Source organism: Nothoprocta perdicaria, unplaced genomic scaffold (assembly GCF_003342845.1).
Source record: "Nothoprocta perdicaria isolate Ctin4 unplaced genomic scaffold, notPer1 scaffold_0, whole genome shotgun sequence".
NCBI classification, from domain to species: domain Eukaryota; kingdom Metazoa; phylum Chordata; class Aves; order Tinamiformes; family Tinamidae; genus Nothoprocta; species Nothoprocta perdicaria.
The window spans coordinates 10,717,131-10,731,040 of record NW_020454092.1 but is presented as its reverse complement, the minus strand read 5'-3'; the positions used below and the strand labels follow the sequence as shown (position 1 = coordinate 10,731,040).

Here is a 13,910-nt window from a genome sequence, read left to right as displayed (position 1 = left end):
TCTTGGAGGGATGTGAGCACAGATACCCAACCCTGTGGAACTGTATCACTTCCCAAAAGGCATGCTGCAAAACTCAGCATTTTCTGCTTTTTTTTTTTTTTTTTTTCCCCCTCACATTTTGCCTGGCTCTCCTTCTCCTTAATAATTCTCTTAATAATTTGGGAACAGTCCACTRATTCACCTGTGTATACCTTGGCTTAATGGGGTGTGTAACACTTTCAGACTCAGGAGCCGGCTCTGCACCTCAACAGAAATTATTTCTGTCACAAGCGCTGCACCAGGAACTGCCTAGACGGGTAAAATGGCAAATCCCCAAACTGTTCTGGCCACAGCCTGGTCTCCAGGTGACCCTTCTTGCTGCATTTGATAATGTGTGATGCCACATGCTCGAAAGCAAGCAAGCRTATTCAGAACGTGTGCTCTGCTGCATGCTGGAGTGGTGATATTCTACCCGGGAAGCATCAGTGCCCTTGGATTACTGTGTAAAATAACTACACACAGGCACTAAACACAAAGTTCAGCTGCATGGGTGAGTAGGATGAGGTCCAAACCCTTGGAAGCAGCTCCACAAATCCCAGAGCAAGTGACCAGAGCCGGCATGTACTGTGTTGCATGAACGCCTGGCCTGACACAGTCTGCATTTCCCAAATCYCAGAGGCTTGTTATTTTCCTGCGTGACCTGGAACAAGAGGGGGCTTAGCAGGGGCTGGAGAACAAACACCAAGGGGACRGCATGCGAGGCAGCTTCCACCTCTGCTCCATTTCGGGCCAGTGCTCGGTGGGAAACCTTGCTGCTTGCGTGGGGAGAACTGCAGGGCTGTTCCCGCGCACAGCGAGTGCCACCTGCAGGCCCAAAGCTGCTCCAGGGACGCGCTGCTCAGCCGGGACAAGCTGCCCCGCAGGAAACYGCGCGGCACAGACAGCAGAAATGCAGAGCTACAGAAATGTTTGGTTTAGATCATTCAGATCACARACACTGGCTCCTGGAGCTGTGGATTTAAGGGGACCCCAATAGAGTTGTTTCCCGCTATCTTTCCTAATTCTTCATCTGCCCAAACCCAGCGATGCTCATCGCAAGCAGAGAAGGATGTGGAGGCAGCCACGTCTATCTGATTGCCAGGAATGCCAGCAGGACCCTGCTATTCCTGGGCCCTGATATTCCTGAATAAGGAAAAGTTACAGAGTCTGAAATGAAAATATCTTTGGATTTACAATAGTTACTGACYGAACTGTGGTTATCCAATTCACATCCACAGTGATTCCAGACAAGCAAAGAGGCTGCCAGCGCAGGACCAGCTGTGTCCACAGAGCGCTCTTTGCTTGCTGCTGTCTTCACAGCAGCCTAATCAACAATGGCCCTGGTGGCAGACACTGTGCCCAAGGATGGTGTTTGCAGGGTGGCAGCCCATGAGCTGTCCTGGAGCTGCAGGAGAAGCTGCCACAGCTGCACATGAGATACAAACCTCCCGCCCGGGGCTCAAGCTTTGCAAGGCAAGTCAATGCCCATGTTCCATGCAGAGGAAATACAGGAAGAGAAAGAATGCCACAGCACAGCAATGGGAGAAAGTGACCCCAAAATATCCTTCCCACTGCCCACACTGCACCACTCCAAAATCACTGACACTTCTGCAAGCAGAGCTGCTTGCAGGAAAGTGATCTGCATCATTACATCCAGATTTATAAATCTGTGAAGTTTCTAATCAGACACAGAGGCAACATGTTCCATCGCTCAATCCTGCGCCCTGGCAGGTCAGTTAATCAGAGCATTTCTCCACACAGCAACCCAGGAAGCTGCTGTTCTCTATGTGCAGTTGGGCAGCACTCAGAAACAGGAACTTTTTGCCCTCTGTTGAAAATACCACAAGAACTCATGAATATTGCTTGTCGTGTGATCTTTGCAAATGCCTCCCCGAAACAGGAGGATACAAAAACAAATATATCAGAATCAAAAGAAAGCCWTTGGAGAGTAAATTTATACTGTATGGCAGATATAGTGTTATTTTCAGAGAACTGACAAAAACAAATGACATTGCTTTTGCTATCAATCTTACCAGGTACGTCAGCACTACTCTTCTTTTTTGAAAGTCTCCTTATTCTCATTAACAGAAGTAATTAACATCTTGATGAGGGGAATGGGGAAGCTTGTTGGTCCTTTGTTTCAGTATCTTATCACATGTTCTGCATTACAGGGCTATGTCAGGGCTAAATGAGGCCAGTTGTTGCAGGCAATGCTAGCCATGACAAAGACATTCCCTAACTTGAGAAAAATGGCAAATAATTAATCTTCAAGCAAATCCAGTACAGACTATGTCTAAAGGGTTAAGCATCRGGAAGAGGAGAACTGGGAAAAGTAAAAGCAGGTCATAAGCAGAATGGGGATGAGATTTATTCCCCAACCACAAAATCGACCTCATGAGATGCCTCTTCAGAAGAGCTCCAGGTGTGATAAATTTACAGCCTCCCCTCTTACCCCAGCTATTATTCTTTCCAAGCCAAACAGCATTATATTCTTAAGTCCTTGACCTCAGATAAAGCCTTTCAGTTCCCCTCAGCGCATGTGTCCATTTGCCAGCAGCACATTCCAGTGTCAGAGTGCAGACAGGCCTCATAAATTAGCGGTGGGGTCTGGTGTGAATGAACCGGGAAGGGCCTGGGAACCCTCCCTCAAAGCTGGGCTGAGGAGCTGGGCTCCACTTGTGCCTCCTAGTGAGAAGTGGCCAGCACCATCAACCAGCCTCGGAGGGTGGCACTGACAGATGGTGCTCAGGACTGCCCAGGCAGAGCAAGACAACATGCTTTGGTGTTACCTAAGTGAGGAACAGCAAGATGAGCACATGTGAAAAGAAGGGAGCAGACTCAGAGGAATGCCAGTTTCCATTTCCATCTAATTTATAGTTTTGTCTCTCCTCTACCCTTACCCCAATACCCAGTTTCCTTTCAACTCAGGTGGCCCCACATCCATGCTCTAGTGTGCTAGTTAGGGAGAGTTTTCGTTTCACTCTGAAGCTGGCCCTGTGAAATGTGTCTGAACTGAAGGTAATCACAGCCAGGTAGGGTGAAATAATATAGGAGGAGGGAAAACAGGAGGGTTTAGAAAAGTTTAATGATTCCCATTCGGAATTACACTAGTACTTACCTACACAAGCCACACATCCACATAGCTCCCACATGCTGGTGAGGGGAGGCAAGTATCTAAGTTACATCATCCAGTGGAGCAATCTGTAATGTAGCTGCTGTATCCATGTGACGAGTTACACAGCTTGCTCTCATCTCTGCTGTCAAGACAGTATTATTTTTCTCTCTTTCCTCACCTGCTCTTAATTTTTTTTCCTACATTTGCAATGAGGCACAACTCAAAGAGGGCGAGGGGAGAAAAAATAAGCAAAATCTGATCCAGAATTGTGAGCTATAGCTTGAAATATGAAGCTAATATATCATAGGGAAGGAAAAATCCAGAAAGTATTAGGACCACAAGGGCTATCAGATCACCTATTTTCAGTTCCCCTGTATTACAAGACTTTAATTTTCATATACCCAAGTACTGCATACAGCAATTGCTGCCCGCCTCAAGAACACATTCGGCAAAGGTAGTAGCTAATGTTGATTTGGTGATCATACCTCCCACTAACTCAGTGCTTGTGAATGTGACCACAGTTTGCAACCTCCAACATAAAGTCCATTTAATAAATCTGCAAAAGGTAACTCTCAGAAATTCAAGCTCATTGTCAGGATGCTCAAATCCATGGGAGTTACCACTAAATTTTAGATCCCCACAAATGTAGAAGTGCTGCTCTCACTATGTGGTTTGTCACTGGTGTGCAAAGGCTTCCTGTCACAGCTACAAGGTAACACTGAAGTTCGTTAGCGAGCTGGGCAATGCAAGCAGCACATCCATAGCTACACAGTTAATTAAAAGGAAGATATTGACAAGCTGAAGGGACTCAACGAAATGGCTAAAAAGGAGATGACAAGATTTAAGGGACTGGCTAATAAGAATATGCTTGCAGAGTTAAGTATATTTAGTATATCTAATAGAGGTGAAAGGCACKTAGGTGAAGACATGCTCACATTCAACTGACATTTGAGAACTACTAATTCTTCTCCTTGTTTAGCATTTACCTTCTTAGTGGAGATAAACAAGAGAAAAAAAATAAAGACATATAAATGGACTATCAGGGAGGGAAAAATAAACGTGTCTCTAATTAGTAGCTGCCATCAGACAGTGCAACATTCTCCCTCAGGGCACAGTGAAAGAAATTAGACCCTACTGTTGGGCACATCTAAAACCTAATTATGCCATCACATGGAAAACTACTACTACTACTACAAAAAAAAAAAAAACAACTAATCACTAATACATTTTTCTCTTATGCCATAGTGAACTGTTTGAGTAATAACTTGTGTGCCTTGTGTGCATGAGCAAAGTATTTAATCTGCGTAAAGCAGAATGCATCAAGCTGGATTTTAACTGAAATACTCTGGGCACAGAACCTTCATAGGAGATCAGTTTCTGACAGATGATGCTTCAGTCTAAAACAAAAGGTTTAACATGATCCAGCAGGCAAAGCTTATCATAGGCACAATATGTAATACATTATATAAAATAAGATCTCTTCTGCTCTTTTTTTTTTTTCTCTCTAAGCTGATGCTAATTAATCCCTGGAAGGGACTAATCAACCGTCCCCTTTCACTTAAATTCTATAAATCTAGATGGGATGTGTCTCCAACGTGTCTCCAAATATCTCCTAGGCTTTTCCACACTTCATGGAAAATGTGTGTGCTTTTAGGCAGAAGCTTTTGGCTTCCTACCAAAATTCCTGGGCAAATCTTTATGATCTGTGCAGTGAGGGAGATCTGGCTACCTGTAATAACTGCCGCTCATCCCAAAGCAAACAAACAAAACCAGAACAACCTTCCACTCCCCAAATCCCCTGCTCTCAGAAGGATTAGGACAATTGCCCTTACTGCAAACACACACTGATGTTTCCCCTGCTTCTTCACTAGCTCTTCCTTCCAGCTCTTTCTGGAGGCCCTCAGCTTCCACAGCACGAGCTACGATTCATTTCTCTTCTCTACAGCTCTCACTCTCAACTGTCCTACTCAGCATCCCACCATTACATTACTGTGCTCTAAATTGTTRCTATTAATCACAGGTGATGAGATCTTTCACAGAGCCACTACAGCGAGTTTCTGATAGTAACTATTTTGCTTTGCTGGTGTGCATGCTAGATTTCAAACCTATAAGACAGGATCTCAGCTCCAAATGTTCAAAGAGAGTATCATAAATTTATATTTATGCAATGCAAATTACATTAATTTATGTAATGTAAAATAATATTAGTTTATTCTTAGCATACAAGATAAGTAACAAAATCAAGTCAGAAAGCAGAATTCAGATCAGACTCTTACCTGTGCAACCTCTTCGAAATCATCGTGTCTTTTCTGCAGCGCACGGGCTCTGTGCAGAGACTTCCCCACTCCCGTGTGTTTACTCAGAAAGGCTTCCCCATGATTTTCAATCCAGTCCAGCACCTGCCAGAAAAGAAGAACATCCAATTACCTCTGCTGACTCATCAGAGTCACAGAAAATTCTCCGTGTGAGGATAAAACAGCTGTAGAGGAATTGCTTTGCGTTCGCTGTAGCAAAATACAGAGATCTATCAAAGTCTATTCCAACTGAATAGAGGTTAAATGTTTATGGATGTTACCAGTGAAGTAGGATTATTGGATTTTTACTATTCAATTTGTTTTGAAGTGTACCTTAATTATTTAAGCCTAACAGGTATTAAACATTTGCTTTCACATAACTGAATCTGGGAGAACTGGAGTTAGAAATCTGGAATCTTTTACGTCACGTATCCTCTTGAAAACCATGTACAATGAAAGACAGTCAGTGGTAACTCATTTCATAGATAGCAGATTTCAATGGGAAGCATCTTAAATTAGTCCAAAAGCATGAGGAAGTGMTCAGTTTAAATTGATTATGATACAAAGAAGATAGAAGGCATTATCAGAGCATGGAGAATAAAAACTTTCAAGAATCCTTCACTGCAGACCATACTATTGATGGTGTGCACCTTTGAAGTTTTACATCTTCTGTTCCAAGTGTAATGGAAACCTACRGAAAGACAAAGCAGGAAACTTGATATTCTGAGAGTTTTAGGAAGATTTTCTTTTCCAAATAGTTCCATTAAATGAGGACCATCTATTTGGAAATGTCTCTCCCCTTAATACTTGCAGAATTGTGCCATCCAACCACCATAATGTAGATTAAAGCCCTCTTGCAGATATGCAACATGCAGAGACTGCTACAAGCTGCAATATCTGAAAAAGCAACAGCTCGACAAAAGTGACTGAGAATTTTGGGATGTCATCTTCACCATGTGCCAGGCTTTTGCCCAAACCACACAAATGGGGTCCAAGCATCCCATGTCCTGCTGGGACAACACATATTTGTCCCACGTGTCAGTGGAGCATGAGGAAGCAGCAGYAGCTCTGCTGGCAACGCAGCCACTATCCCTGCTTTAGCTTCTTTGATCAATTCGCTTCCCATTTGTGCTGGGTAGAGAATCCCAAAGACATTCGTTTAAACTTTCTGACAGTCATGTGCCAGSTGGTCTGCTAAAAGCTTTTCTGCAATATGTTTTTGATGAGAAAACAGTATATAGCCTATAATATCAATAATTATTAGAGTAACCTGCTAGAAATCCTGTCATTAACAGTCTGTAAATACATCCATTAACATCCTCTTTCCTCTTGCCAGGAGTTTTCAACTTMTCTATTAAAAACGGATTCAGACCAACATACAATGTTGAAAATACCTGGGGATGCCTCATTTTAAAATACACTTTTTAAGTTGAAAATAGCTTTAATTTAAACAATGCTGTATATAAATAAGTATGCAGTATGTGTGCCTTTTATCCATTAATATTTGATAGCCATTCACTGTAACTCTGCAGTAAATGACTGCAAAAAAACTTGTTGACATAGATTGCTGCTTTTATTTTTACAAAGGGCTGTTTTTGTTCATGCAGCAGTTCAGGGCAAGAAATAGGATGAAAATATACGGGCAAGTCCCCTGGCCAGATTACTGGTGTGAATAGGGATGCTCTGCTCCCCTCTCCTCCCTCAAAATACCAAAACATCATTAACCCATAAGGAGTTTCCAGTCCAAAGGCTGGCAGTTCCCACAGCAGAGAGGCTCCTCCCGGCACGTGGCTATTCCATCCTGCCTGAGAGGAAGGGACATCAGCTGGTGAGTCGCAAACACCTTCCTGCTGCACGAAAGCTTCTCTCGGAGGCTTCTATACAAGTGGTGATTAGCTTTCCAAATCCTTCAGTTTATCAAATTAGATATAAAATACCCCCTGAGGGGGTAAATTTGCCTATCTACYTCATAAATCACAACAGACAAGAGACAAATCTATCAATCATCCACTAATGATGCTGGTTTTAATACCTCATTAATCCACCTCTATTCTATATCAAGCCTCAGCTTGGAGCACCCTGTCACAATTTGTCAGGCTCTTTAAAAGGGTCTGGCTCAAACTTTTCAATAACTCATAATAACTCATGCCATGATTCCCACAAGCAAAAGTCAAATACCATTACTTTTCTAAAGAATAACGTGCTAAACAGCATTTTTTTTGTGACTCTGAAATCCATATTAACCAATCATATTTGACCACTTTGGTCTTTAATTGTTTTCACAACCATTCCATGAAACAGAAAAATTTTGCCATTCCATTTTGCACAGTTAGAAAAATAAAACTAAAAGAGAGAGAGATTAAGAGACTAACTGAATTGCTGAGATCTTGCTGGAAATCAGCAGAACACAGAGCTATCAGATTATTAGATCTCATACTAACATCCTAACTTCCAAACCCATCCGCAGCATTTGTAGGAACAACTAATCCTTTTTCCTTATATAAAACATTTCCCATCTAATAAGCTCACAATAATTTACAAACATGGCAACATATCACATGTTTATTTCTTTTATATGAGGATATAAAGTACAGGAAGTTTGCACAAAATGAGGAGCTGAAGTACCGAATAACTGAGTAAGCAAAGCCACAGCAAGAGCATAAATTGGGTGGGCACAAAACAYGTACTTCCCAGGGAAAATAATGAGAAATGTCAAGCAATTAGTCTACAGGAATCTTGGGAAAGGTCATAATTAAACCTGAAATCACCAGTATTTATAAACACTTACCTGCCAGTGATGTGGGGAGACGTCATTCCCCCTTACGCTTAAGAAAGAAATGTCTTAGAGCCAGCGTAACTGCGTGCTAAGTGAAGATAAACATTAGCATTTTAATTGAGAGCGTGGATCCTACAAGTTACTCTACTGATRAAAATTAATGGCCTGAGATATAGTTAGCTATTGAAATTACAGTCACTTGCTTCAAATAATTAAATTACTCCCTAAAAATGTCAATAGCTTGAAGATGCTGTTAAAAATGCACAGTTAAAAGTATTTTCCAAATTACATCTTCAAATGTTGTAATTATCCTTTATTGTCAAGTTTCTTTTTCTTAAAATGTCAAGGAAAATGCTATAAGCCACAAACTCATCATAACGAAGATAAAACGGTACAGAGAGCTCCAACATCTGAGGTGTTTCATGAAACATAAAGCATGTCTTGCAAACGCCGGGATATTTCAGCTGGCTTTGCAGGGAGCATTTCYTGCTGCACTGCCACTGCCTTGAAGGCTGCTGGGGACAGGGGCCAGCACCTCCCAAAGACTTCATGTGAGAGTGGGACGTGAGAAGGAGCCTCTTTTTCTTTTCTGCATGGAGATTCTTCTTTCTGTGTTTAATTCCCAGCCCATAAAAAGCTCCCACATGCTCAGGCTCAAACATATGAAGTGCTTCCTAGGAGCTTGCTATGAGAAGGAGAACATAAACCAAATGTTCAAGAAGCACATTTAGTGTTGTAAGTATTTATTGGAAGGAATGCTGCAGGATAAACGCATATGTGAAAAAAAGAAGACATTAATCTCTTTTTTCTTTCATCTAAGAAAAAAAAAAGAAAACGGTGATAAAGCCATTATTTTCTTACTATCATGATGCACATATTCTGATGCCGTCTCCCTTCCTTTGTAACAGCAGTTCAGACAGATTTCATCTTCTAAGAGCAGCATCTAGAAGAATGTACTTAAGGAGAAACTCTTCCAGAAGGCTCTTCCTAACCCTTTTTTCCTGCTGAGAGAACTCATGTCTATGGGAAGCCTCGGATCRATGGAATTCCCACCCTCGCATGACAAACACTGCCCAGGAGGGGACAGGGCAGAGACACTCCATTGCACAGAACCCAATAGCAGGGAATGGAGATAGTTTCTATGGCACAAGGTAGGCAAAGATGTGATGAAAGAAGTGGAAGAATGATTCTAAAAGGAAGAAGGTTGAAGAAGCAATCAGGCAGTAATTAAGCAAGGTTTGGAAATGATAATTGCTCATCCTCTAGGTTCATTTGAATGATGGGAGTATGGCAAGATGATTGCACTGGTTCAGTTAAGGTCAATCCTTTTAATAGCTTAAGAAGATAATTTGATTTTTAAATCAAAAAAAGAGGTAGGCATTATTTCTAAAAGGCWGGTTGTTCAGTGCAGATCTGTGAAAAGGCAACCTCTTTCCACAGGTAATCCTCCTTCAATAAAAGTGAAAATAAATAAGCAGCACCTCATTACTTTATCTAAGAATAAATAAAAGTCTGCTGGGGACCTGATCCTGTCCTAGCAAGCTCCCATGCTCTGCTCCCATCTTATACTCATACAAAACATGAAAGAAGTGGTAAATACATTGTTTCAAGGAACAATGTCTCTGTTAAGATTTACCAAAATTTTTCTTCTTTTTTTTTACATTTTCATAAACTGTATTTCCTCTAGCAGCAATGAATAAAGATGAAATTGGAAAGCCTTGCACAAAACSCCAGAGGCTGCTCCAGTCACACAGTCACTGAACTCTGCCCTGGCCCTGCCGCAAGGGAGCGAGAGGGGCTTTTAGGCCTGGCTTAGAGCGGGCTGGGAAGGCCTCGGCTGCGGCCCGACACTCCAAGCCCCCTCGTTGTTGCCATAGCGACTCCTAAACAGAGCTGCTTTCCAAGCGCACAATWAATGGCACCTTGGGCACTTCAGCTGCTTAAGAGCAGCTCTTGATCTAACTAAAAAGCTGCAAATTGGGAATAACTCTAAGGGTTGCGTTAACCCTTTGGTAACTCCAGCGGCGTTGCAATAAATTCCAGGGTAATTCCAAAGAAGTATATCCCATTTATGCAGTTTTAAATGAGGCCCCAATTTCGAATAGGTGCATAAGCGTAGCCTAACTTTAAACACATGGTCAGAGCCTGTGAAATGTGCGGGGCTTATGCCTTAAACGTGCCACTGAAATGAGGCCRAACAGTATCAAGTTGCCACTACGTGCACTTTGTTGCTTGCTCTTGAGATCCTGTAGGTTAACTGCAGTTCTGGTGTGACACGAGGAATTCTTATGGCACTTTAAATATGGGGTTTTATAGTATCTTCACTATTTCCACACTAAGGAAACCAACTTCATCTTGTAAATGACATCCCTTTTCTGTAACCGCTATTATGAWTGCTCAATAACTCCAAGGCTTTGCATGCCTGAAATCCCTATTCCAGAAATCCTGCCTTTGCCAACCATGCTTTTTGCTACCAGGAAGTGCAGTTAAAAGACTCGTATTTCACAGGGTGCTTTCATAGCTACTTTACATCAATTATTTATTGCAAAATTTTGGTTCTATTGCACAGCAACAAAACTTGATCCTTGCTGTCAAAGCCTCTCAAGGTTGCACCAGCCTAGTTAATAACACCTACTGGCTGAACCAGAATTTACAGATACAACAGAGGATCTTTTGGCAGAAGATAAATAATTCACTTTCTTTAACAGGACTAGGAACTATTCAGCGTGGACATGTTTATGAGCAATGCAGTTCAAAATGTGTGTGCTCTCGGGATACCCACAAACCACTCCCTGCTTGGGAGGTGGAAGGAAAGGACCTGTAAATGTTAAAACACGCAGATTTGCCAGAGAAACAACAAGATCTCTGGGGAGAGGCCACTTCTAGCCACTGCACTTGAGTTTCTGCTCCTGGGTAACTTTGTCCTGTGCAGGCAGGAGGGGCTGCCAAACCCTGGCCTGAGACTAGGGTCCCCAGGAGAATTTGCTGTCAGCAACTGCACCAGTGGAGACAGGGCAAAAGCTGAGAATCAGAACAGCAGGGGGGAAAAAACGAAGAAACAAACACAGACTTAAAAAAAAAAAACCAAAACCCTAGTTCTCCTTAATGACTAAAATGCACACAGAGGCTGATTTAAATTAAAATATAATTTCTTTGTTGCATTCTGAATCACTGCTTAAAATAGATTTCTTTTCCCTTCTATCCCTTGCCTTGTCACAGCAGGGTAATGTCAAGTAAAGGTCTAGTTGAGAAAATACATCAAAATACAAAGGAACTTATCCCCTGGCTTTTCCTGCTATTATTAATGGCTTATAATAGAATTCAAAACAAACCCCAGCCAGTCACATTTGTAGTTATGGCCTCCTAATAAAACCTTAGGACTGCCTCCCTTTTTCACTTTTCACTTTGTTATGCTTTACTGTATCACCAACTTAAAATTATTTTTAAAAATATTTTTTTTGAAGAAGTGAACCAAAGTTCAAGCACACTTTATGTTCAGTCCAGAGGCTCCATCTCTGTCTCCCACAGCAGTATTTTTTAATTTCAAAGACACCTGTATCTGACTCTAAAACTTGTTCTCATCAAAATCAGAAGTAAATTTTGAGATACAGTAAACCTGTATGAGAACCCCATGCTTGCAATAAGTAACAGGCAGGGGCTAATTATGTTTCTAAGAGAATCTGAGCCTGTGGACACACACTTGAACCCTATGTTTTATTTTCTGTTCAGCAACTTCTGGATARATTAAGTCATGAGAGCATGCTGCAAGTTGCACAGGTTCAGGCAGGTTAAGTGCCCTTCTAGTTCATGGACAGAGCTCTCCTAATGTAGTTCTGCGCCACAGTGCCTTACTCTACTCACTCTCTTTGGCTAATCATGTCAAATTATGCAAGATTTTTCAGGAATAAGCAAAAAGCAACCAAGAATTAGACATATATCATAATTAGACAGTAAATCAAGTGATTTGGTTCAATGCCCAGCACTGCAGTTCAGCAAATGACTCAACTATCCTGCCTCCATCCCCACTTATAAAATGAAGTTAACCACACTTTGCCAGCCCTGCTTGTTTTGACTGTAAGTGCTTGGAGTGAAAACTGCCATTAATTTTGAGCTTTTACAGTGTTTAGCAATATCGGGCTTGAAATCTGACTGAGGATTCTGGGAACCTTTTGCAATACACAAAAAATAAAAAAATAGCCAACATCCTGGCAGCTGTACATAAAGCGAGCAGGCAATCCACAGAAATGCAGGCCTTTAAAAACAGGAAAAAACAGCCTCAAATTTGCTGGGGCATAAATACTTATTTGCTGGGGCATATCTGAATGTCTGATTTACCAGGTTTGATCTGTTCATGTGCCCATTACTTTAGTTCATCTTCAGAAAATAACCTGGCCTGCCAAGAGGGCTCTTCTGTATGTAATTCATCTCAGACAGGAGCGAGATCTTTCATCCTGGCCGAAGACCTAGTGGATACATTCCAACCACCACAAAGCTGGCAGTTTGGGAGGAGGGAGGATATTTTCCTTGTTTTTGCTTTAAGCAGTGGAATTGAGTCAATAGAGCTGTACCAATTAATGCAGGCTGAGGAGCTGCACAACAAATACCATCTTTGATACTTCCTCGACTTCTTCTCAAGGAAGGTCTCTCCTAAAATGCCACAGTAGACAACTTCCCTTGAGGTCACTCTAAAGTCTGTCTCTTCTCTTTYACCTTCTCCTTCAAGTGAAGCTCCTCCATGTGGCATATATGCACTCAGCCATGCCTATGCCTCTTTAAAAAGCCAGCAAACTAATGCAGCTGCTATTAAGTATGMTTTTTTTTAATAACTCCCTGCTTTTCGCTCTAATTGTAGTTATTCCAAATCCTACCACATAATTAAAGAGGTCTTTTTAAAAAGGAAAGGCATGCAGTCTCTTTTACTCTTGGAGGGAAAAGAACCTTACAGACCTATCAGTATTCTTCTACTCAGTACAACTAAATTAACAAGGAGAATTAAATGCAGAGCCAATTACAACATTAAGAAAAAAAATAAAACGTCCTTTATTCTCTTGCCTACATTGAACCAAAAAAGAAATCCCTGTGAAATCAGATTGTAGGTGTTTTTATGAGTTTCCTGGACATTATGTGAAAGTTTCACTTCTGCACAATTTCTCATTTTAACAACACAAAATTAGCCCCTCTGGTTAATAAAAACCAAAGAAAGAGCATCCATGCTCTGTTCTCTAAAATGGCCACAGCCTTGCCTAGCACATCTGATACTAGTGTACACATCTGAGTAAATCACACCAGTAGAGACATATTGGAACACAAATTCAGAGGGAACAAGGTGTCAGGGAAGTCCTCAGTGAGCCAAGATCTGTGCATAGTCATCTTTAGACTCCCCACAGAGGTCTTATGTTTGTAAGCCCATCTGGAAGCAGGACTGTAGAGGTTTTGCAAGCCAGGGCGCTCCCTGCAGCAGGTTTCCCTGTTCACCAACAACTTCTCCAGGTGAAATCACTGCAGAGTAGCAACCCTCTTTGGGTGCTCCTTCTTAAGTTTCCATTCCAAAGTGCACAAGCACTCAACTGCAAAAGTGCTCCCAAGCAACAGCATGACTAAGTGAAAACATCCTGGGAATCTCCCAAGGCAAAGGGAGCCATGGGAGCTGCGGTCTCAGCACCAACAACATTGTTCTGAACTTCAGCAGAGACTTAAAAGGTTTGGG

General features: G+C 41.8%; 1 protein-coding gene across 1 annotated transcript in view; it reads right to left on the bottom strand.

The window, feature by feature from the left end:
* KALRN (kalirin RhoGEF kinase) overlaps positions 1-13,910 on the bottom strand; it is a 464,489-nt gene that overhangs the window by 203,293 nt on the left and 247,286 nt on the right. Inside the window, exon 10 of the mRNA XM_026054352.1 lies at positions 5,410-5,532. Within this exon, the coding sequence (XP_025910137.1) occupies positions 5,410-5,532 (123 nt within the window). The remainder of the gene's footprint in view (positions 1-5,409; positions 5,533-13,910) is intronic.